The 26,355-nt window shown below is 40.4% G+C and overlaps 1 protein-coding gene across 13 annotated transcripts in view; it reads left to right on the plus strand.

The window, feature by feature from the left end:
- Positions 1–26,355, plus strand: part of DLG2 (discs large MAGUK scaffold protein 2) — a 1,579,821-nt gene that overhangs the window by 951,109 nt on the left and 602,357 nt on the right. For 4 of the 13 annotated variants that reach the window (XM_050940545.1, XM_050940587.1, XM_050940608.1 and 1 more), the window contains exon 1: positions 12,153–12,626. The exons of the other annotated variants lie outside the window; for them this stretch is intronic. In XM_050940545.1, coding sequence (XP_050796502.1) covers positions 12,309–12,626 — 318 coding nt within the window. In that variant the 5' untranslated portion in view covers positions 12,153–12,308. Of the gene's footprint in view, positions 1–12,152; positions 12,627–26,355 lie in introns of those variants that run through there. 13 annotated transcript variants of the gene reach the window in all.

Here is a 26,355-nt window from a genome sequence, read left to right on the forward strand (position 1 = left end):
CCAGAAGAGACCATTATGAATCTCTTACTTGTTATGCAAGTAATAGAATTTCACTCAGTGATTCCTGCACCGAGCTCAATAACTTGGGGTTGAACTAGAGCAGTGGTTCTCAACTGATTACACATTGTGGGGCGCATATGCGGTCCACAGTGTGTTGCCTGGACCACAGAACCTGCGTGGCAGGGCAGCAGCAGCCCTGACCCTTGCTGCGCGGGGTCGGCCGGCTGCCATGGCCCCCAGTACAAGGCTGCCCCGGACTCCCGCCATGCAGGGCGGGCTGGCTGCTCCAACCGTGCCAGGAAGCTGGAAACCCAGCATGCAGACCGGCCTTTATCACACAGCTGAGCTGGGCTGCAGCCGTGTGCCAGGTGGGCCGCATGTGACCCACAGGACGTGGGTTGAGAACCACTGAACTAGAGCATATCTTTTAGGGTTGGGGAATCAGAGTGGTGGAGGATGTTCCACATCTCTTTGTAACATTGTTAATTAGCCTAGCTTTAAAAAAAACAACTGCATTCTTTCCTGTTTAAACTTTGCTGACATCAACTTACACACTCTTTCTTCAGTATTCCAGAGCTACTTTAAGCCAAGAGACAAAAAAACTTTAATCATATAACCTCCCCGCACGCCCCCCCATGGATTAAGCTAATGGGCAGAGTCCCATTGTATATGAGTCATCAAGTATGCATCCTGCCTTCCTTGCTTCAGCTACTTTCCCTCTTGGCATGTAAAATATAACCAACCCTTCTGTGACTTACAGATGGTTCCCTTACAAATATTATGCCACTGACATTTATATCTGGACAATCCTTTCAGCCTCCTGCCTCATTTGGAACTAAAGTAGCACTTTAGCAAAGAACACTGAACATTCAGATCCTATTTCAAACATGCAAGAAGGAATCTGCTGGTTCAGGATTCTCTTAGTAAGACATCACTTCTTGGGTTATTGTGATCATTCAGCGATTTCAGCTCCCAGGGGATACTGTCTAAAACAATATTCCTCTTTCTTTCCCTCTGAAAGTTATCCAAGCGATCTTTTAGAGGCCTTTTTTCATAAGGGCCAAGAAGGAGTTTACTGAGAATGAATATGCTCCATGGTCACATCTCCAGCTCACAACCAGCAAGCAATAAGACAGAACTAGAACTGTGCCAAATTATGTTAAAAATGATGTGATGGTATGTGCATAAAACAAATAGCTTCCCTGGAGAAAAAACAATATTTTACCACATGTTAATTAATTTGGGCTAGGTAGTTGCCATCTGAGCTTTATTTCAAGAACGTCTGCTGGAAGCGGTGTTCTAATGGGCACTACAACTAAAACAGATTGCTTGGCTAGGCTAATTTGTATCCTGTATCTGCTATCTGGGTTGTGAACATTGGAACAAAATGTGTTCTTTCAAAAAGCCTGACTGTAGTATGCTGCTCTATTTCTTTATGCTGCAGCACATCTATCTTAGCACAGTGTGATTGAACTAATCCCATAACATCAGTAAAATAGAAAATTAATTTGCACCACAAATATCAGTGGGAATGTATTTTATATAATTATGGGTTAGATTATTCTCAAAAGAGAGACCCATCCTGACTGAATCTTTCAAGACCAAAGTGTCAGTCATAGTAAATAACATTTTGTTTTTCTAATTGAACAATGAGATAATTAAGCATTGTTCTAAGTACAGATATGACTCTTAGGTGACTGTTGACGATGAGCATGTCTGCATGTGAGCCCCTAGGAGATAAGTGACACTGAACAATATAGTGGCAAAGGGAAAGAGAACCTTATGCCTGATCTTTGCAGTTCTTACTTGGGCAAAATTCATACTGAAGAGAAAACTACAGAATTGGGCCTTATAATTGGGATCCTTAATAGTTTCCAGGTTCCAGTGTTAGATTAAATCAGGTTGAAGGCATTCAGAATTTTGGGAACAGTTGTACTGTTTACACAATGCCATAGCAAAATAGTACCTGGTAGTTAAGCTGTTTGAGGCAGGGGTCCTCGTTTTGTTTCGTCTTTACAGTGCATATCACCACAGGTGTCCTTGAATCTTGATTAGTGGGCACAAAGTGCACCAAAGTTGTCATGAGTTTGGTTTTGCAAACTTCCTCTGTCTCCTTTGCAAAACTCAAACCAAAGTGCTCAACATCTCATTTTACTTCAATCTCACAAAGTTCAGGAATGTAGAAAGGTTTCACATAAATGGTTTCAGCTGAAAGTTCTGTTGCCTGAAGGGATTCATTTTCTCTTATGATGGATTATGTTGTGGGAACAGATTTTATTTTACTACACCTTACGTTAAAAATTGACATCGGAATGTCTCTGACACCAAGATGTTCACTGCTCCTGATGCTGCTGGGGTGTGTATGTGTGTGTAATTATAGTATATATAATAATTATACAATATTAGTAGGCTAAGCAGATCCTGAACATACATTAGCTTTTGCTATGAGGTGCTACTATTTATAAGATGTTACAAGTGCTTTACAATTATTTTATCTTGAACTTTCATATTACTGGAGTCCTTGCACAGTTAATGCATTATTATTAGTAGCATAATTCAAATCTTAAATCATAAAGAAACCATTGGTAGCTTCTAATCTTCCAACTTGTAGAGACTCCAGGTGATTTGAGATCTGTTTGAATCTAACAGTGCTGGAAAGAAAGGTGTCTCACTGTATCTGTAATAGAAGAGAGAAGTTATAAGACACATATTGGAGCTGAATTGGTTATGGAGGCCTTTTAAAATTCTAGTGTCAGTTTCTTGGAGCGTAGGAAAAGAGAAACAGGACGAGTCTTGAATTTCCATACTTTGAACGAGAAAATGTTGGTTATGTACAGTACAAATGAAGACAGCAGGTACCATTTCCTGGAAAGCTCACTGATACAGCATGTTGTCACTTCAGGGGTACCTCCTCATCTCCGGTCCCAGAGTTGCGTGGGATCCTTGTCTCTGACACCCCCATCAGTGTCTCCCTTGGCCCTGCAATGTTCTTTTCCAGCCTTTGTCTTCTGTCAACTCTCCCTCTTCCCTCCAGGCAAGTCACATAACCATCTAAACCGCTTCTGGGGTAACGCAAACAAATCCAAGTGAAATTTCAAACAAATCTTCAGGCTAATAGCCCTTCCATCCATCTCAGGCTCAGCTGTAGTGCTCTTGTATGCCTACCCCAGAGCTTCCCCAGCAGGAGTCCAGTCTGCTCCTTTAGTGCTCTTCCATTGTTTCCTGTCTGTAAAACCCTCCACCAGAGAGACTTGTCTCCTTGGCAGTCTCGCCCCCAATGTAACTCCCTCAGCTTACTTATAAGGTCTAACTATGCCCCCTCTGGCCAGAACCATGGGTGATAAGCCCCGTTACACTCATCATTTTAAAGTCAACAGTTGCCACACTTAATTGTTATTTTAAGTGCAGGGACGGGGGGGAAGACTGCAGCTGGCTACTGGCATGTGGTACTGCGTTTGTGGGCTAATGGAGGCTTCTTATTGCCAACTACCACAAACTGGGAGGGGAAGACAGAGCTGGATCACTGCATCATTGCCCTGTTTCTGTACACTTCCCCTGAAGCTCTGCTACAGGCCACTGTCAGAGACAGGATGCTGGGCAACATGGACCATGGTCTGACCCATATGGCAGCTTTTACGTTCGTATGCTCTAACTAATGCATCTATTGTGGAGTAATGTGCACTAAACCTGCCTATTGTATCACCATTACTCAGTACCAGGAAGCGTTATAGAAAATACAGACAACCTGAGAAATATTAGTGTCAACACCTGTGAAAGAGATCCATGCTGCTCCTGGCTTGTGAAATCCAAGGATGACCACCTATACCTAGTACTAATGGAAATAATCAGTGCCTCTTTCAGAGAGACAAACCTGCCAACCACACAGAGAAATGCAGTTGTCGGCATGTAGACAGAATTACCAGTACTCCACCAGAACAAGAAGGGTAAGGTAAGTCGATGGGAGGGTGTCTCCCATTGACACAGTGCGGTGTAGGCACCACAGTAAGTCAACGTAAGCTACATAGACTCCAGCTAAGTTATTCTCATTATTAGCCTAACTGAGGTCGACTTACCCTGGCAGTGTAGACAAGGCCTCAGATTTGTCACTTAAAAAGAATGGCTCAAGTATGGGCATCTTCCTCACATCCTCTGCAGTTAAGACTGGTACAAAGAATTGATTTAGATTCTTCACAGACCTTTTTTTCTATGAGTGCTTCTTTAGTACTTTGATTATCCAGTGGCCCCACTGATTGTTTGGCAGGCTTCCTGCTTCTGATGTACTTAAAATAAATTTTTTTCTGTTCAGTTTTTGAGTCTTTTGCTAGTTGCTCTTCAAATTCTTTTTGGCCTGACTAATTATACTTGATTTGCCAGAGTTTATGCTCCTTTCTATTTTCCTCAGTAGGTTTAACCTCCAATTTTTAAAAAATGCCTTTTCCCCCTAACCGTTTCTTTTACTTTGCTGTTTAGCCATGGTGGCACTTTTTTGATACTCTTAATATGTTTTTTTAATTTGAGGTGTAGATTTAATTTGAGCCTCTATCATGTTTTTTTTTAATGTTTCCATGCAACTTGCAGGCATTTCACTTTTGTGACTGTACCTTTTAATTTCCATTTTAACAAGTGTCCTCATTTTTGTGCAGTTCCCTTTTCTGAAGTTAAAGATAAAAGGATAAAAGCATCATAGAAATGTAGGGCTGGAGGGGACCTCAAAAAATCATATAGCCCAGGAGGTATTATAGAAAATACAGACAACCTGAGAAACATTAGTGTCAACACCTGTGAAAGAGATCCACGCTGCTCCACGCTGGGGCAGGACCAAGTATACCTGGACCATCCCTGACAGGTATTTTATCTAACCTAATCTTAACACTTTCCAGAGACAGGTATTCCACAGCCTCCCTAGGTAACTTTTCCAATTCTTAACTGTAAGTAGTTACACATTTCTTCCTAATCTCTAACCAAAATCTCTCTTGCTATAGATTAAGACGACTTTTTGTCCTACCTTACGTGGAGATGGAGAACAACTGATTACCATCCTTTTAGCTACAGCTTTTAACATATTTGAAGACTGTTAGCAGATTCTCTTTGTCTTCCTTTCTGAAGACCAACATGCCCAGTTTTTTTAACCTTTCCTTGTAGATCAAGTTTTTCTAAGCCTTTTATAATTTTTGTAGCTGTCTTCTGGACGTTCTCCAGTTTGTCCATATATTTCGTAAGGTCTGGTGCCCAAAACTGGATTCAGCACTCCTGCTGAGAGCTCACCAGTGCCAAGTAGAGTGGGACAAACAAGACTCATGTTAATCCACTTGCGAATATTACCCTTTTTCACAACTGCATCACGTTTTCTCATGTTCAATTTATGGTCCACTGCAATTCCCAGTCTCTTTTGTGCAGTACTGCTACCTAGCCAGCACTGCATCACATTTTTGGCTTATATTTAATTTGGGATCCACTATAAGCCACAGCTCCCAGTGGCTCCAGTGACTATCTCAGCTCTAGAAAGAGACAGAGAATCTCTTTTTATCCAGTCAGAGTTTGTTTTTGTCAGTTCCTGGGTTTTTGTTCTTGCTTGTCAAACCTGCTCAATAGGCTCCACAGGAGGTCAAGCCAGACACCTCTGAGCCAATGGCTCTGCCATTATCCTGTAACAACCCTTGAATGATGTCAGGGATGACTTATTTTGAACCATTCTTCCTGTATGTTTTCTTTACAGCTTGCTGTTAAAGTAAATCAATTTACTCATACAGTAATCCATTCCAATTAACAAGTTGCTATACAGTATTCATAAATTATTACAGACAGCTCCTTGTCTGCCACAGCCCATCCCTGGGTATCTTGAGCACCTTTGCGTTTACATATGGTGTCATGGCATGGAGAGAAAGGTGGTCATTCAGCTAGGTAGAAAGCTGAATATGAAAACAATGAAAAGATTCCATTCCGTTCTATTCCAGCAGGTGCAAGAACCAATGCCTGTCTCAACCATAATTTAGGCTGTTTATTAGCACATCAGGTCTGTTTCAGTTCCTCCACTGGCTTCAGGTCTGCTTCTGCTGCCAGTTCAAGACCTTGGTCATAATCTTCAAACAGCTATGTTAGAGTCAACATCTGAACTTATCAACTGCCAAGAGAGCTATGCTCCTCTAGTGTTACCTGGGGTTTTCTGAACCCAAAGTTCTTGTTAATGTTACTCTTTGCGGGGCAGTGACAGGAAATACATCACTGGGGACACAGCACATCTGTCTGATAAATGGTTGGTACAAACAAGAGTGATTTCACTGAAAGCTTTTACTTTATTTAGTCTCAAGCACATACATGCGTATACAACAGTTGGTGGAGCATCCCAAATCTATACTTACCCAAAATCTGTAGTGGTCTTTGAGTGGACAGATTTCTGGTGGCCAGCCTTCTGTCTGCCACTGGGGCTTTTAAGAGAAGTTCACTGAATGAGCCCACTCAACTCAACCTTTTTAAAAATGTTATGCTTGTGTTACAGTAACATGTCAATCAAAAACAAACAAACAAACCACTCAAACTCCAAGACTGTTAAGCAAGCAATTTCATGCCATTAGTTGTGCAACTCTTTCTACATACCAGCAGTCAAATATAGCTAGACTTCCTGTTTTTTAAAATGCATACTTCAGCAGTTTAAAAGAAAAGCCTAACAGGATGGTGCAGGATCATGTTCAATCCTCGTGGTCACACACCCTAGGCATTTTGCCACACTTAATTTTAGGCATTTTGCTGGGCTGCCAATTTGTCTCCCTTAACACTAGGATGATGATCACAAAGCCCTGAATGAAAAGTGTTAGTCAAGAGAGCAGCTATTCCCTGTTGAAAGGGCCTGACTGTGGAACAGACTTCAGAGAAAATCAGATGAATCCAGAGCCATCAATTAGGAAAGCCTGCAAGAGTTGACTGTGATAAAACTTTTCCACCAAAATCATAATGACCTTTTCAGTAATCACCAACATCCTTCCCACCTTCGCTGCAAGTAAATCTACCCGTCCCCAGGGAAAGCTTCGTACACCTACAAAAGGGAACAGAGTCCATGAAGTCTGGTAGGGATTTAGATATTGCCAATCTAATTAACATTAGAAGAGTTCAGATGTCACAGCGATGACCAGCAGTGCAAAACCATAACATAGACAAAGCTAGGGGACAGATTGAATGGAACAGTTGGCATTAGCAGGGGCATGGCCTAATAGGCCTTTAGGATCTCTAATTTGTGTTATTCTAGTTATCTAATCTTGAACAAACTAAAGCAATAAAACACAGTAGTCTCTCTCCCCTGAGAACTGAAATTATGAACTGCGCAAATACTCACAGCCTTTGCTGACCTGAAGTCTACGAGTACTGTAGGGGACATTCCTGCATTGATAGATGATCTAAGAAGTATTTTCACTACTACTTTCTATGATTCTCTGATATTTGTTGATATGAAATTGGTAAACCTAATGCTCTGTTCTGCACTATAGACTGACTTGATTTGATATAACTGACTTTAACATAATCATCCTAGTTGAGAGCTTTCTTTGTTCCATAGATGTAATAACTCCTCCATTTCTTTGTTCTTTCATAATATCTTCTAAATTATCATTCATTATGCTTAACCTTAGGGCATGCAACATGCAGCTTGCGAATGGGCATGTGTGTGCTGTGCCTCTGGCAGCTGCCCTTAGGAATCAGTGACCTTGGGCATGCAGGGAAGTATGGCATGCAGAGGGCTACATCTGAAATAGTTCTTCGAGACCATCAAATCCTGAGGTCCATCAGCTCTGGGACAACACAGAGGGCACCACAGAACTTTCAGTAAGAGTAAAGATTTGTTCTGGAGACTTTGAACAAAATCTTCCAGCTATTTGCTGTGAACTAGTTTTCTGCCAGACTGTGTACTTTGAAAGCAAAAGTGGCTGTAGTCCTGTGTCTGTCTCGCATGTGGGGAAGGCAGGGCTGGAGCAGAACCCCAGTCCTTTTGCACCAGAGCAGCAAGTCTGCATCATTTGTGGTATGGGAGCTCTTGCTTAAAGGAAGCATTGTCTCCATTTTATAAATGGGGCAAACTGAGACACACAGATGAAGAGACTTGCCCAAAGTCACATAGGAAGTCTACGGCAGACCCAAGAATTGAGCCCAGGTCACTGGAGTCAGTCTAGTGCTTTAATCAGAAACTGTTCTTCTGGTTCCTCTCTCTACTTAGACTGTGCTTCCTTTAGAAAAAAGAAAAAGTAAGTTTGACTGTCTTGAAGAGGCATGATGTCATGTTGATTACGTCTCTTCTTGTTATTTTTCTATCAAAATATTTTTAGAAGCTGTGGGACCTAAATAATTTTCAAATACTATTTCAAGCTATGGTCTATCTTGCATTTATTACTGTTCTTTCACTGTATATTTTTTATGGTTATATAATGTTGCATTCTTGGTTGGAGGGGGAAATCTGTTCCTACATCTAAATCATCTTCACCCATGCTTCAAGCTTTCCTTTCAAAACTCTATTAATAATTTTTTATTGTCCACATGTCTATGTTGGCCCAAAGCAAATTCTCCTCAACTTTTATTTTTGGTGTATGTGCAGAATTCGTATAGCCTAATTATATTATCAACTAAATGTTTTGAGTCCACTTATTACACCGCCTTAATGTCTTTAAAACCAAATCAATGATGTTTTCCATGCAATCAGTATTGGATCAAACACAGTTCAGAACATATAACGCATGATATCCAGTTTTGTTCTGTAGACCAGTTGTTTTTATTAAATCAGCATAATAGTTGGACGTGTGTACTTGAACAGTGCACTAATCCAAATTAATCCAAAAATGCATATAATCCCATAGTTAATGCAATGTTCGATTACAGCTGATGACATGGAATTATGTTTAATTAGTGTACATGTCTTGTCAAGATGGGAGGGATAGCTCAGTGGTTTGAGCATTGGCCTGCTAAAGCCAGGTTTGTGAGTTCAGTCCTTGAAGGGGCCACTTAGGGATTTGGGGCAAAAATTAGTACTTGGTCCTCCTAGTGAAAGCAGGGGGCTAGACCCAATGACCTCTTAGGGTCCCTTCCAGTTCTATGGTAGGTGTATATCTCCATATAGTTATTTTTTTTTATTTTAGTTGTCTAGCCGTTAGTTGTACAGGCATATTTACATATTCCTACCTCAAATGCAGTGACAAATTCCATCTTTGGAAAAAAGAAATACAAAAATACTTTTTTTCATCAGTTAAATAGTTCATACATGTATATCTCATTTGTATAAGCATTTTTCAGAAGTATAGCAATGGCATAGAGGCCTGCAATTGGTATCAAACTGGGAGTTTAGTGGTATCAGTTTGAAAATAGCTTCTCTTGTATGCTCTAATATAGGAAATAATCTCAAATAATATATTGTATTACAGTTTTATTAGTAACTATTTCAAAGGCCTTTGTAGTTAATTCTGCATTTTTAAATCTTCTTCGGGATTATCTGTGTGATTTAGGCAGTTGTGTGGCTAAAATCCCTGCACAATGTTTTAAAATGCAGGGATTATGTTTTTTTAGTTTGTTTTTTAGTAGCTATGTTTGTAAATTAGGGTCTCAGAAATGACATTAAGATAACTTTCTACCATTTTTAAAAACAAATATGTTTGTTGACTCTCCCTTAATGCTAGTCCAAATGATTCTAAACATTTTTTGGTAACAAGTTGTAAAATGTGTAGATGCAGATTATTTGGAATGAAAAACTGAAGTTGCACAAATGTAGTCTCTGCAGCAGATTGGATGTATTGTTGCGTTATACCATGCCACCAGCTGACAGAGAAACTGTGAACCACATTTTGATCTTGTCCACACCACTGTAATTCAAGAGTGATTCCAGACTTAGAGTAGTGTTAATGAGATCAGAATTTGGCCTTGATAGTAGTTTTTTTTTTCTTTTCCTAAAAGTTTCCCATTGAACTGGTATATCTGAAATTAACCCTGTAGTCAGAGCTGTCCCTTTGGTAGGGCGAATCGGGGTGACCACTCCAGGCCCGCGCTTTAGGGGGGGTCCCATGCTCCCAGGGTCTCGGCTGCCTCTCTGGGGCCCCGCTGCCAATTCAGAGCGGTGCCCCCAAGCTGGCAGGGGCTGATTTGTCCCAGGCCCACACCCTGCTAGGGATAGCCCTGACTGTAGTGCCCTATTATAGAAGCAGCCGCTCTAAGTAGGTTACCAACTTCCTAATCGCACAAAACAGAACACCCCAGCCCTGCCTCCCCACTCACTACATCCCCCCTTCCTTGGTGGCTCATTCTCCCCCACCCTCACTCACTTTTACTGGATTAGGGCAGTGGGTTTGGGTTGGGGTGAGGGCTCTAAATGGGGGTGTGTACTCCAGGGTGGAGCCAGAAATGAGGGGCTAAGGATGTGGGAGGGGGCTCCAGGCTGGGGCAGGGAGTTGGGGTGTGGGTGGGGGTGGGGTGTGGGCTCTGGGGTGGGGGTGAGGATGATGGGTTTGGGGTACAGGAGGAGGCTTTAGCTTGGGAGGTGGGGACCGAGGGATTCGGAGTGTGGAAGGGGGCTGTGGGTAGGGGAAGGGTTTGGGGTGCAGGGGGGAGTGAGGGCTCTGGACTGGGGCTGGGAATGCGGGGTTCAGGGTGTGGGAGGGGGCTCTGGGCTGATTCAACAATGATCTAGGAATGATTCAACAGTGATCTAGATTTTATTGCTGGAGATGGTTTTCATCAGTTCAGGGGTTACTTATTAGGTTGCCAACTTTCTACTCACACAAAACTGAACACCCTTGGCATGCGCTTTCTCTGAGGTGAGTCCCATGTCATGCCCCTTCTCTGAGGCACTGCCCCCCCGCTCACTTCATCCCCCCTCCCTCTGTCACTTTCTGTCCCCACCCTCTCTCATTCATTTTCACCGGCCTAGCTCAGGGGGTTGGAGTGCAGGAGGCTGGGGGTACTGATTACAGAGTGGGGTCAAAAATGAAGAGTTCTGAGTGCGGGAGGGGGATCAGGGCTGGGGCAGGCAGTTGGAGCATGGGGTGGGATAAAGGCTCTGGCTGGGGATGCGGGCTGAGACTGAGGTTAATAATTGGGCAAGAGTGAAAATTACTGCATCAATTATTTTTTTTTTAATGATTTGGTACTGTGATTCTTTTTATAGTTAAAATACTTCAGGATAGTCATCGTGGTCTTATATCTGAACTTATGGTAGCCTTTGAAATGCTAAAACATGTACGTCATTTATGAACTGGATACATTTAATTTCTTATAGTGAGAGACTAATGTAGAATTCTTTTGAAAATTTTACCCCAGATCTCCTGATGTTTAATTCCTCTGACTTCAGTGGAGTTTTTCCTGATTTACACTGCCATATGTGAGAAGATGGTTAGGTTCAAAATACTTACAGAGCAGCGTGCAACATAATGTGAAGTGATGAAACCATTTCAGTAAGCGAAGCTCAAGATTTAATTTATAATAATGCCTTATTGACCCAAACGGCATTCACAAGCAATGAAGGAAATAATTTCCCCCTCCCAACTCCTCCCTCACCCCCCAACATTTAATTATGATTACGGAGACCTTTTCCAGATACATGTGCTGCTAAGGATGCCCATTTGCTAAATCTTTCCTAAAAGCTTCAAGGCAAGACCTTTAATTTTGTGTTTTGATCTCAGGTGTAGTTTTCTTATATGTTTATAGAATGGTATCTTATAGTTCAACATTTAATGTAGACAATATTCTTCCTGAACTCATTATCTATGTCCTCTATTGCTGGAATTTTGTTGATGTGATCTTTTCAGGTAGGCAGAAAAATAGTCTTATGTCTTTTTTTTTTTTTCTTCATTCTTTGGAAAGGTATATTTTTCAATAGACTTTGGTTATTTACTCTTATTTTTACTGTTTCCAAAGGAAAGCATCCTGCTGGTAAAGCTTGCATGTATATCTGCTTCAGAACATGCCTGTATGTTACCAGCATAGGCTAGGAAAGTGCTAAGTTAGAATGAAAATTGCAAGAGTATTTTTCCACTATAGTTTGTCATCCAGAAATGGGTTTGTAACACAGTGTACAGCCTTGTATCCCAGCTGTGTGGAGCATTGATTGCTTCTGCCTGAAGCAGGGATGCTGTCAAGTTGCTCTGTGAGTTGAGTCATCTATTGACAAAGAGCTACCAGCCAGCAGATAATGCTGTGCAGCTCTGCTCTCTGTGCTCCCACGATGCACTGCTTATAGCAGCTGTCAAAGATACTGAAGGGTCCACAAAAAAAGGACTTTACATCTGCTAAGAAGAGAAAAGCTTTTATCAAAGCTGGCCAAGGGAAACACTAGACATCAGTACAACATGAATGCATACCTTACTAAGCAACACAGCTGCTGCAGGGGGTCTGATGGGATGGATGCTGGCAGAAGTTTGCCTTCATTGATGAGGGATGCCCACTGCGCCTGTGGTTGGCAACAGAACCCCCAGGGGCTCTATTATAATTCTCAGACTGTGCCCTCTTCAGGACCTGTGGGTCTGACCCCAAACAGGAGTAAGTGTATTACTTTGTGGGACAGTGTGCGGAAGAGCCCCCATAAAACTCTGGCTAAGACAAAGGGGACCACAGGAGAGTGGTGGTCAGAGTGCACCTGTCCCCATGGTTGGTGCAACCCACTACAGGTGAGCCTATTCTTGTAAGTCTAAATGGGTTAGAAGACTCTCAAACAACAAAAAATAGGATTTGCTATTGTTGGCAACTTTTCACGCTGGGTCTTGATTATTGTTTAATGATGCCTTCTGGAAGATTTTATGCGGGGCAGTGTATGAGTTTATAATGTCTGTCATTTGACTCCTGCTTCTATGTGGTCTTTGTAATCCTTGGGGTTCTCTGGGAAGAGCTTCCTTTTCATACTGCTTTGTCTTTATAAATACAACTTCTCTAAACTTCCTATTACATTGTAGTTATGCTTAAAAGTATAATCTGTTTTAGCCACCCTGTGGCTTCACAAGTATTGTATCGTGCATGCTTCTTTGGAGAGTGTGTTTTAATTTGCTTTTTCAAGGTAAATAATCCTATGTTTTTTAATAGGGAAAATATTTAATGATTAACAATAAATATGGAATGTCTGACTAATTTTTCTCCGACCCCCCCCCGCCTGCAAGATTTATTTGAAATGTGTTAAGTATGTATGAAGTAACTGACTTTAGCTTTCATTTTTGTACTGATTTAATTTTTCAAATGGTAAAGTAGTTTTACTTGAAGCTTAAAATATACTAGTGTCCAGAATTTGTAGTTACTTGAGTGTAATTATTCTTAGTTATAATTGCTCCCAAGAAAACAAAGCACTGTAAAATGAAATTCAGTGACATTCATATAGTTGTTTAATATTAAAAAGTGTTAATGCTTTGTCCACTGATGTATGCATGTTCATGTCTGAATCAGATATTTTAATCTCATTCAAAAGCTCTTGTATTACACCAACATCAAACACTGTCATTTTCTAAAATAGTGGATATTTTTAAATTTAACTCAAAAGGAAAACTAGAGTGTAATATTAAACTGAAATACTCTAGTAGTTATTGGGTAAAGCTTGCAGTATAGTCTAACTGTCCTTAAAACACATTGAACGAAGACGTGCTCTGTTTGGAGAATAAATCAATTCTCTGATGGAAATGGTTTTAATATGTTTTTCACAGAACAGGATACCAGTAAGGCACTGGGTCTTCTGACAAGGGGCTACACTTTATCTTCCTCATGATCCAGAAAAGTGATGCACTGTTTGCTGAAAGTGATTTTTATATATGTAAACAAGCTCTATTTTAGCTTTAAACTAATCCTATATTGAAGGACTAAGATTTTTGCTTTTGGTTTTTTTTAAATTGACCAATAATACACACTATTCTACAAATATATTATTAATTCTTCTCATGTATCCTGTACCAAATTTATATGAATGTTACATACAAAATAAGCCAACATGAAAAACATTACAAAGCAATATCACTAGTTAGTGCAGAAAACTATTGAGAATTTTAAAAAAACAACACACACAAAAAACATTGTTTCAGTGAAGCAGAAATTGTATTCCTTCATGTGTTTTTTCTAAAATGGAAAAAAGTTGAAAGAAAAACTATCTCATATTAGCAACTAGTTTTGTAAGCTATGTAAGATATAGAATATGCAAAGCAGACAATAATGCTGTGTGTTTTTACTGTATTTTTTAAAAGGTATCATACTGGTCACACTTAAAAGATCACTCCAGTATTGTACTTTACTTTTATACAGTTGTATGCATGCACAATATAATAGTGCACTTGCATATTTTCAACACCATTATATGAAGATAAAATAAAATAACCCATTTCAAGCTTTACAAATAGATCTTTTTATTTTTGAATTGTATATTTTAAACATCATCAATCAAACATTCTTATTGTCTGAACACACCTTTTTCTCTTTGTTGTGTTTAGCAAGGTGTCCTCACTAGTATTTACCTGTAGTCATATTAATGCTTGTTAGCAAAACATTCTAGGGAAAGGTAATGTTCTGTGCCTACATACAATGGAAATAGATTGATATGGTTATTTCCTCCTAGGATTTTATTAATCCTTTGTGTTCCTTTGTATCATACCCTTTCTGGACAATCAGTTTCCTTTGACCATCTCACCCTTTCTCATTCAAATAATAATCTCTTTACTTTTGTTTCCTCTGTGTAAAGCGAGCATTGTGGAGACAGTGAGACAAGGAGGGGAGAATATGTAAACACATTGGGGTTATGTCTACATAGCACCTAGACACCCGCAGCTGGGGCTTGGGTTGCAGGGCTATTTCATTGCTATGTAGAATTCCAGGCTTGGGCTGGAGCCCGAGGACTTGGATCCTCCCACCTCGCATGGTCCTAGAACTTGAGCTCCAGTCCAAGCCCAGGAAGCCTACACAGCAGTAAAATAGCCCCACAGCCCAAGACCCAGGAGCTCAAGGCTGCTTGCACTGGCCAGCCACAGATTTTTCTCTGCTGTATAGATGTATCCTGGGAAGGCTTGATTTTTGACTAATGTTTAGATGGTAATACTGTTTGTAACTGTTGTAAAAAGCTGGTAGGATGGGGAATCATCCCTAATGTGGATCATTTCTGAAGATTAGCTGCATTACATATGAATAAGAGATGCAATGTACAGCAATTTAATAACTAATCAGAGAAACTGCTGTTGGTTCTTTCATGGGTACCTTTTAAATTGACACTAGTTACAGGGTGCAGGTTAAAAACTGTAGGTTTCTTTGAGGGACTCACTTACCACACTGTCCTTTGATTTGGAAAACAACCTCAATTCGATCTCTTTTTAAAGAAGGCTTAGTTCTTTTTTTTTAGCAGCAGTAAAGTAATGTTTGCAGTGATGACAGTTCACAATAAAAATACAATGAGAAATATAAAGAGCATAATTAGAATAAAAAATGGTTCTAAGTTCATAGACTCATAGACTCTAGGACTGGAAGGGACCTCGAGAGGTCATCGAGTCCAGTCCCCTGCCCTCATGGCAGGACCAAATACTGTCTAGACCATCCCTAATAGACATTTATCTAACCTACTCTTAAATATCTCCAGAGATGGAGATTCCACAACTTCCCTAGGCAATCTATTCCAGTGTTTAACTACCCTGACAGTTAGGAACTTTTTCCTAATGTCCAACCTAAATCTCCCTTGAGATTCTTGTATATAATTCTTGTATATAATTTGTTAGGGAGAGGATATTTTTAAAATGTCTACTGTAAGTTGCCACTTTTAAATATACCGTATTTAGAGAGAAATAATGGGAATCTAAACTTCAGTCTCGATAAAATTACATCAACTAAAAGAAGTAATTGTTTAGGAAAAAAGTGCTTCCCATGAGGTGCTGAGCACCCTTTTCTTTCTGTGTAAGTCACTAGGAGGTGATCACTGACTTCAGATGCAGTTGAAAGTACCTAGAACCTCACAGGTACCTCAGTTAGCATTACAATAACCAACATAATGTCAGGTCCTTGGTTCTTTAAAGATACATTTGACAGCTTTTAGAATTTGTCAAAGATTCAACAGGGACCTGAAATGATAAATGAGCAATAAAATGTTGAGATGTATCTTTTTTCCAGTACCTTCTCTAGTTCAGAGAAGTGTAGTGAGTGCCCCTTCAGTGAATTTTTTTGTGCTAACCTCAGACGTTTTGCTTCACTAGGTTTTCTGTGAGCATTTTCTCTTGCTTTTGCATTGAGTTTTGGGCTGAAAACTCCCTAATCTCAAACAGACTTATCTGAAATCACCAAAATTCACTTAATTTTAGAAACCTTGTGAAACTAAAATTATTCAGGAGCTAATGCTAAACCCAGGTTTGAACAACCGCTAGTGCAGGGGTGGCCAACCTGTGGCTCCGGAGCCACATGTGGCTCTTCAGAAGTTAATATGCAGCTCCTTGTATAGGCACCGACTCTAGGGCTAGAGCTACAGGCACCAACTTTCCAATGTGCTGGGGGTTGCTCACTGCTCAACCCCTGACTCTGGTACAGGCCCTGTCCCCACTTGACCCCTTCCTGCCCCCTTCCCTGCTATGCGCTCTCTCCTGTCCCTCCCCCTAAGCCTCCTGCACGTCACGGAACAGCTGATCGGGAGGTGCGGTGAGGGAGGGGGAGGCGCTGATCGCCGGTGTTGCCAGCGGGTGGGAGGCACTGGGAGCAGAGTAGGGGTGGTTGAGGGCCTGCTGCCGTATTACTGTGGCTCTTTGGCAATGTACATTGGTAAATTCTGGCTCCTTCTCAAGCTCAGGTTGGCCACCTCTGCAGTAGTGTTACTAAGCCAGAGTAAGTTTTCCAAGAGCTACTGGCTCTTCTTCTGGTGAAAAGGAATGCTTTGTTATCAATTTAAATCAGAAGCTAAGAAATGCAGAAAATTCTTAAGGGAAGCAAAGGGACACAAGAAGAAATCTATGGCCAGCAGAGTTTTGGTCAATAAAAAGGGGGGTTTTTTTCTGTTTTTTTTTAAGTTTATTGAGAACAAAAAGAATGGTGTTAGTCCATTACTAGATGGAAATGTAGAATTTTCAGTAATAATGCAGAGAAGGCATATGTTCAATAAATATTTCTGTTCTGTATTTGGGAATTCATATCACTTTCCATTCCACTAGTATCTCAGGAGGATGTTAAACAGCAGCTACTAAAGTTAGACAGTTTTAAATTGGCAGCCCCAGATAACTTGCATCCACAATTAATGTTGATTTTTCAATAAGTCTTGGAGTACCAGTTGAATGGGAATCCTCATCGAACTGGTGTGTTTCTAGTGAGATCCCACAGGGATTGGTTCTTGGCACTACACTATTAAATATTTTTTTTGTATGATCTGAAAGAAAACAAAATCTGAAAGAAAACAAAAATAATCACTCCGATTTTGCAGATGATTGAAAATTTGGGTAGGTGGTAAATAATGGCCATTTGATAATGATAATTTTGGTGCAAGCGAACAATATGCATTTTAATGTGGTAAATGTATATATATAGAAACAAAGAATGTAGGCCATATTTACAGGATGCAGGACTCTATCCTGGGAAACAGTGACTCTGAAAAAGATTCAGGGGTTGTGCTGGGTAATCAGCTACACATGAGCTCCCAATGCAATGCTGTTTTCAAAAAAGGCTAAATGCAATCCTTGGATTCATACACAGGGGAATCTCAAGTAAGAGTAGAGAGGATATTTCACCTCTATATTTGGCTCTGGTGCAATTGTTGCTGGAATACTCTGTCCAGTTCTGATGCCCACAATTAGAGAAGGATGTTGATAAATTGGAAAGGGTTCAGAGGAGAGCCATGAGAATGATGAAAGGATTAGAAAACCTGTCTTATAGTGACAGACTCAAGGAGCTCAATCTATTTAGCTTATCGAAGAGCAGGATAAGCATTGATTACAGTGTATAAGTACCTACACAGGGACCAAATATTTAAGAGTGGGCTATTCAGTCTAACAGAGAAAGGTGTAACATGATCCACTGGCTGAAGTTGAAGATAGACAAACTCAGACTGAAAATAAGACGTACATTATTAACAATAATTAATCACTGGAAAAATGTACCAGAGCTTGTGATGGATTCTCCATTGCTGGCATTTTTAAAACCAAGAATGGATGTTTTTCTAAAAGATGTACTTCTAGGAATTATTTTGGGGAAATTCTATGGTCTGTTACATAGGAGATCAAACAAGATGATCTCAGTGGTCCCTTCTGGCCTTGGAGTCTATAAATCCATGAATTTGGACCTTGAAAACCTATTCTGATCCCTTCAGGGATGAGGATTCCAGCATGAAACTGGCAATAGTGCTATCAAATATTTTCAGGCATTGAAGGTATGCAATGCCATTTTACTTAGTAAAGGAAAAGCATCTATCTAATTCACTATGTTTTTTTGACTATGTCAGTAAAATACCAGCAGTCGATAAAGAACCACCATTTGACCTTTTTTTTTTTTACTTCTAAAAGCCTTTGACAAAGTCCCTCCATGAGGAAGCTATTAAGAAAACGAAATAGTCCTGGAGTAAAATGGAAAAATCTGATGTGGATCAGAATCTGGCTAAGCGGGAGAAAACAAAGAGTAAGAATAAATTAAGTGAGGTGCTCCATACTTGGTTCAATGATGCATAATCTTACGTATTCAGGGGTGTGTGTGTGTGTGTGTGTGTGTGTGTGTGTGTGTGTGTGTGTGTGTGTGAGAGAGAGAGAGAGAGAGAAATACTCCAACTGATGATGATGGTTGGGAAGAAATATCCCCATGAGCAAGTTATTCCATCTGGTAATGGCCACCGTCAGAGACAGGATACTGAACTAGATGGATCCCTGCATGATGTTTATATTCCAAATGCTGTTACTGTAAATTTACCATCATTCACCAATGGAGCCTTCTGGTAGCAGCACAAACTGCACGTTGTGATTTCCCACTGAGCAACAAGATGCGAGAGGAGCCAATATCTCCTTTTGCAGGGTGATTAATGTTGTCTTGTAATTCATAGCAGGGTTGTTGTTTTTTTGTTTTGTTTTGTTAAGGCCCGAAGGAGAGACCATTACCATGTACTAGCCTGAACTCCAGTATAAAGTGAGCCATAAAATTACCCGGTGACTCCTAACTGAAGCATTGATCAGCAGACTGCGAATGTTCTCTTCTGGATGAACAAATAAAGAAGCGGAGAGAAGGAGATGTTAAAATCTGCTTGTACCCCATCAGCCTTCTGTGAAAATTTGGCACACTCATTCACATTTGGCATTCATTCTTGATAGTTTCCATAGAAAATGAAATTTTACATAGTCCTTCAGCTAAGCATTGGAAAGTGTTGCCAATATTGAATTAATATTACTTAATTCTGCTATGTGAAAATGGAAAGAGTTTTTAGGGGCAATCATTGCCTTTACCTTTAAGAAGTCAGAATTTGGCATCAGTAACCACCTTATATCTTACAACCATCTTATATCTAATACCACAGTTTTTTCCCTATAAGCAGTGACATTACAAACAGCTTGGTATCTTTTACCAAATGCTTATTTTTTCAAAGCAATAACTATTTCTATGTATGGATTTTGAAAAGAGGACACTGTTTTGTGAAGAGACATTGAGGTTGGGGAAGCTGGACATACTGAGCCATATTAATTCGTATTTCCAGAGTTCCAGTAATTGTCTCTGTCTCCAAAACATACAATAAATAAATCTGCCAATGAGCTCAATTTTCCCATCATATCTATACAGGGCATGCAACAAAACCCTTGTCTAGAATAATGTTGTAATATTATTTATTATTACAGTGGCATTGGGAGTCTATGGACAGTGCATGCTCCTTTTCTTTTCTTGTGTAATATTCTATTTCCTTGTATTACTGGGTATCTAGTCTCCTTGTATTGCTAAAACCTTTGATGACATATAACTACAGAAGGCAGCACAGACAGCTGAGAAACAGGCATTACAGGCATGATTACACAGATCATGAAAGCATTTCTGCATGAGATACTCTACACATATTCATATACAAAAAACAGAGAAGCTATGCAATATACTGCTTTCCCATGGCACTCGTGATTTATTCGTTGATAATCTACACAGGGAGGAAAATTACAAGAAACCGTATATCTGGTGTCTCCCTTGTTAAGGGTATATTGGTTTTAAATTAGGGTTGAGTGTTACAACATAGTTTTAAAATCAAATAATAATTTATTCACCCTACTTATGTAATTGATGATTCTAAATTATAAAGGATTGTAACAGAGATTGGCCCAACAGCAATCTATCCCTGAAAATGTACAACACTTCTACAATTAGAGGGAACAAGAAGATTATCTCTTTACTCTGAGTATTTTATACTGGTTAAATGAAGGAATGTGAGCATCTTAAACAAGTGTAAATACCCCTCTTAGTAAATTCCAGTATAGGTATGGGCTTGTTTTTCTTTCAGGACAGCCAAGACAGTAGTATAAATATATATCCTTGCTAAATTACTTTTTCTCTGAGAAATGTGTTGCTTGTCTGTTTAAATTTAGTATTATCTTTGCATGAAATGTTTTTACAAGAGAAATAATTTATTTCAATAGCAGAAATTAGTCATATTATGGGTCAAAACTTAACAGATCTTCAATCTAGTGATTTTTCATTTTCTATTTGAAATTCTTAAGTAACAGTGCAGTACCTAAGATTTCCAGCTGCTGATAATCACACAGCAGCTGTGCTGCATTCAGACATGAGAAAAGTTGAATCAGCTATTTTTAACGTGCTTTTTAAAAATTGAGTTGATTAGCACTCCCCCTCCAAAAAAAACAACCCTGCTATGGTACATGTAACAACCACGCTCACAAAACTCTTATCTAGCCCTTGGTCTGTCCGTCTATCTAGTTTCTTATGCTGAGCCCATCCCCTGATGTCTCAGCACCTTAAATAATAAAGCAAACTCAATATACGTATATCTATCCTCCTCTCATTCCAAGGGGGCTATTTCTTAAATACATGATATTGGTAGGGTTGCCAAAGGAGGGCTCAGTCTAAGAAGTAGGTTTCATTATTTATTCTTTATATGACAGTGGTGGCTGAGGGCCTCATTCTGCTAGTGGCTAAGTAATAGGAAGATAGTCCTTGCCTCCAGGATCTTGTAACTTAGTTTTTACATTTTACTCTGAAAATGCTCAGATTCACAGACACCCTGTTTTCTCTTCTGAAAGCACATTACACGTTCCCTGTGAAAACTCATTTTCTTACACTCATAAGTTTTGTTATTGAGCATCTATTGTTCCAGTGTTCTACTGGAACACAGATTTTATGGAAGGTTGCAATTAGGCAGAGTAGTGGTCTTGATGGTAAATTGGTCCAACCCAATGGAAGACTTTGAAGGGAGGGACTACTGAAACCTTGAATTTAATCAGCTTATTCAATGGGAAGACAATGATATGAACAGAACAGAGCTCTGAAGTATTTTCAGGAGCCTGTCTTGCTGAGTAAGCCTACTGTTGTGTTCTGAACACTTGCCTAACTTGCCCTATCAAACTAACGTGATTTTTTAATGAGATTACAAGTTTGGTTGATAAAGGGAAGCAGTCACTCTGAAAAAGATGTGGGGTATTGTGGTGGATAATACACCGAACATGAGGCGCTGTGGCCAAAAAGGGCTATTGCAATCCTTGGGTGCCTAAACAGGGGAATCTCGAGTAGAAGTAGAGAGGTTATTTTACCTCTGCATTTGGGATACCTTTATGGCTGCTGGAATACTGTGTCCAGTTCCGGTGCCAGCAGTTTAAGAAGGAAATTGATAAATTGGAAAGGTTTCAGAGAAGATCCATGAGAATGATTAAAGGATTAGAAAACCTGCCTTATAGAGAGAGATTCAAGGAGCTCAATCTATTTAGTTTAACAAAGAGAAGGTTAAGGGGTGGCTTGATTAGGGTCTACAAATATCTACATGGAATCCAAATACTTGGTAATGGGCTCTTCAATCTAGCTGAAAAAGATGTAACATAATCCAATGGCTGGAAATTGAAGCTAGATAAATTCAGACTATAAATAAGTGGTAAATATTTAGGTCACTGCACTTATCTTCCAGTGATGATTGTAACAGTATTTGGGTAGTGCTATTGTAAAATGGGACCCTATCCCACCCTAAATTATCTCAGTGGGATGAGAAGCAATCCGTCTCTCACTGACCTTGGTGTTACCCTGAGAAACAGGCTGGGTTTGGTTCCCTGCCTGTGGAAAGAAGTGAAACAGTATAAACTCCAGGGGCTTCCTTCCTTCTACCTAGCTAGGCTATCCCAGCAGAGCCTTGCCTACTGGGTCCTCAGAATACTCTGGATTGGATTTAAGGCTGCAACCCAATTACCATTACCCACCCTCCCTCTTGAGGGACATCACAGCTGCTTGTGAGACCCCAGGACTGAGCCTGAACATTGGAAGCTATGGTGAAAGAGCTTCCAAATTGCCTCACCCTCTCATCACAGTACTTCCTCTCCAATTGCTCTTCTTACCCCTGTCTGATCCATCTGTGAGGCGGAGAGCCACTACCTGGTTATTAGATAGATTCACAATAATTAACTTACCCCTACCTGTGTAGTAGCTTTATCTTTAACTATACTGTTAAAAGGAGCACACACACAAAACACCAAGTCAAATTAAACAGATTTATCTTTCTCCAGGAAAGCCTAAAAATGGGAGAAAACCTGTCAGCAGGTTTCAAAATATACCAAGTAGTCAAAAGTTGTTTTAAAATACATGAAAATGATCCTTACACCACTTGCTACACTTGAATGGAAAGACATACTAGAAATATAAGTGTACGAAAAATACTTTAAACAGTAACAGTCTCTTTTGTGCAGTGGTGAAGCTTGGCTCTTTGGTTTGATCATTCCAGAAGGGGTGTGTGGTGAGGATAATGCTCTGTCCAACAGGCCTCCACAGAACAGGCAGCAGTTATCTCACAAGACTTCCCACTTTCCCCTGGTTCCAGGGCTGTTTGAGAGTTCCTCAGGCTGGTGCTTGTTAAAGCTTCCTGCACGGTGGGTCTCAGGGCACTGTGGGGGTGGGTTACTGGGCTCCCACAGCCCGGCCCCCTCCCTGCCCCACTCACTCTCCTTAGCTGGGGTCTCTCTGCAACTCTTGTACCCTTACAGCGTCTCTGATTCCCCAGCTCCCACCCCCCATATGCAGGGCAGCTCTTCACTCCCCAACTCACAGTCTTGCCTGGTTGGGTCTGTCACTTCTTCATGGTGGGTTCCCCCTCTTTTCACTGACTGTCCCATGCGCCAGCTCCATCACACCGGTCACTGTGCACCCCCAGCCTCTCATGCTGCAATTCTCTTCCAGGCTCCCAGCCGCAGCTTGTCATCCCAACTGCTGGAGCTGCTCTCACTGGCTCTCTTTCCACAGCACACCTGGGGCTGGGACCTGAGCCATGCCCCAGCCCAATGGACCAGGCAGCCAGGCCAATCAGACTGGCTTGGGGTGCTGGCTATTTCCCACTGGCCCTGGTCTGGAGATCTCTGGCCGGAGGCCCTGTCAGTTGTAGGATCCTGACTCCTTGGCCCTGCCCCTCCTGATGTGGGGTGACATGAACCAAACGAACCCTCAGAGTTTTAGTAAGGGGCCAACTGTCCCCTTACATGACCAGAAATATTATTTTAAAAAATTGCTAGGATAAGGAGTTCATTAAAAAAAAATTCTAAACATATGTGAGCATAACCTAAGTGGTTTTAAACAACTTGCTTTTTTTAAAAAAGAGGTTAACTATTCAGCTATGCCACTATCTGTCATGCTGGGTGCCTCAGAAGGAGTCTGGTAAATTCCTCAGCACTAGTTCCTACACACAAAGGAGAGGGCTAACAAACATGGAAAGTACAGACAAACTATATAGCTGGAGTAAGTGTAAAATGTATGGGTAAAATCCTGGTTCCACTGAAGTCAATATCAGTTTTGCTGTTGACTTCCATGTGACGTGTGTGTGTGTGTGTGTGTGTGTGTGTGTGTGTGTGTGTGTGTGTGTGTGTGTGTGTGTGTGTGTGTGAAAGGGAGAGACTTCCATGTTGGATATAACCATTGTATTTTATATTGCATTATTGACAGCCTTACCTGCTCCGTGCCCACTCATTATTTTTTCAGAGTCTGCTTCTCACAAATCTCTGAGTAGCATGATGGAGCTAAGATTTCTGCTGATTAGAGCCTTGCTGGTAAATGAATGACTGGCCATCCTGATCAAAACAGGCTCTGATTTTGGACATCTGTTTTTGAATGCCTAACTTCATACACAATTAAGGTACCTGATTTTCAGAGAGCACTTAGAATTTACCCAGATTAGGTACCCCAGAATTGAGGTGCACATAATGACAAAACATTTTTGAAAACTGTGGCCTTAAAAAACAGCAACAACCGAATTAACACTCTCAAAATAAAAAACTAAGCACACAGAGCCTACTACAATCACTGGTAATAATTTGTTTTTCTCTCTTATTTGGGTGAATCCTTTGAAATAAAAAAAAATGAAAGAGGATAGTCTATGCAGAAATAAGGATGTGTGGAAAATTGCCAATGGTTACATTCTATATATATATATATATATATTCTTCTGTGTTATATATCCTGATTATGTGATGGACCAATTCACTGTTGTGTTTCTGACTCTGCAGACAGCTCTGTTGTGTCTGTGATTTCTCACTGCTTTCCCAACTATCAATAGAGTAAAACTTATTCTCCTCTGTTCAGTTTTCCTACTGTTAAATAAAACCCTGTTGACCCAGGGAGGAGTTTCCCCTGGGATGAATTTAGTCCCCTATAATATACCAATGCAGTCCTTGAAATGGAAACTTTACACTCAAAATAATCTGGGCTAAAATTGGGGTCACTATGTGAACAAGCCTCTAGGCAGGATGCTAGCTCTTGTGGTTTTTATCATCAATTGCTGACTATTAACCAAACTTTGAATGCCAGTAAGTGAAACATTACATTAATTATACTGAGAAACAGAAAGGCATTAATCAGCAGAAGAAGAGACTGCTGAATCATGGAAATGTTTCTGCTGAATGATCAAACATATGGCATTTAAAAAACAAACAAAAAGCGCACCCTTCCTTTGAACACGTCTCTCCTGAGTCCTTGTGTTTTCTAGTGTCTTCAATGGCCTTGTCCGACCAAAAAGCCACCTTACGATCACTTCACCAAAAGTCTTTCTAAAGCAAGATTTTGCTTTCGGGATTGTTAAAGAGCAAATCATCTCTCTTGTGCTCTATTTTTGAAGCATCCTCTTGTTTTACAGCATTTTATCTTGTAGCTCTTCTGTCACATATTTTAGCATGTATGCCAAATCCATAGAAGCATTGCTGTGTCTTCTTTGATCATCTTCAGCTCGCTTCCAGACAGGAGTTCTTTTTCTTGTAGTTCTCTTGCTGGAATCTGTCCCAGGATCTGAGCATCTTTAATGTACATTCTGCTAGTTTCTGTTTCATCATATTGCCTCATGCACTGAGGGTTCAGCAAAGCTGACAAAACAGTGGGATGGGAGGGGAAACAGGGCTGCCAGGTTAGACACATGGGTTTTTAGGTACACTTATCAAAAGTGAAAACTTGAAGAATGATTCTTGGTTACCTGTTTAAAATATTAGTCTGTGTTTGACAACATGGGAAGAAAAAACATCAAACAAAAAGTGCATTGAAAAAAAAATCCTGTTTGGGTTTTCCCCAGTATTTAGGGCTGAATATGGAAGCTCCAATTCTTTTGTTTCTGCTTTTGGAAGCATATATACAAATATATACATAGAAGGTCTGTCTGCTTCTCTTTTAGATTCTGTTTGCTTTATTGTTATCTGATCCTTTTTACCCACCCTTGCCACATTTGTCTGTGTCAGCTGTTTGTTGCATCCCATCTGAAATGTTGTGAGCTCCCTTGGGCTGGGACAGCTTTCTTTGTTACTTGTCTGTACAGCCACCTATCACAGTGGGGACCTGATTCTTTATTGGAGTTCCTACTGGCTAATGAAATAATCATAAAACTAAACACTTTATGAGATGGTGGCAGCAGCTTCCTTATAACTTTTAGTGCAGTGATTACAGCACTCACCTGAAATGTGGGAGACCCAGATTTAATTCCCCCCCTGCGTGATGGAGAGAAAAGATTTGAGCATGGGTCTCTCTCTCTGGCTCTTAGTCTGGCTCGATGACTATTAAAGTATTTTAGTGACTTCTTAGGTCACACAGGAAATCAGCAGCAAGCTTCTAGAATTCCAGATTCTTAGGCCTGATTTTAATCAGGCAGGCCACACTGGCTACTGATTGTTGAACCACTCTGATTTTAGCTATATTTTGTACTCCTCTTTGATCATTCAGTCAAATGAATGTGTTTCCAGAGACTGTAGTCCCCCCTCAGAACTTCCATGGGCCCTTGCTATT

Source organism: Gopherus flavomarginatus, chromosome 1 (assembly GCF_025201925.1).
Source record: "Gopherus flavomarginatus isolate rGopFla2 chromosome 1, rGopFla2.mat.asm, whole genome shotgun sequence".
NCBI lineage: Eukaryota > Metazoa > Chordata > Testudines > Testudinidae > Gopherus > Gopherus flavomarginatus.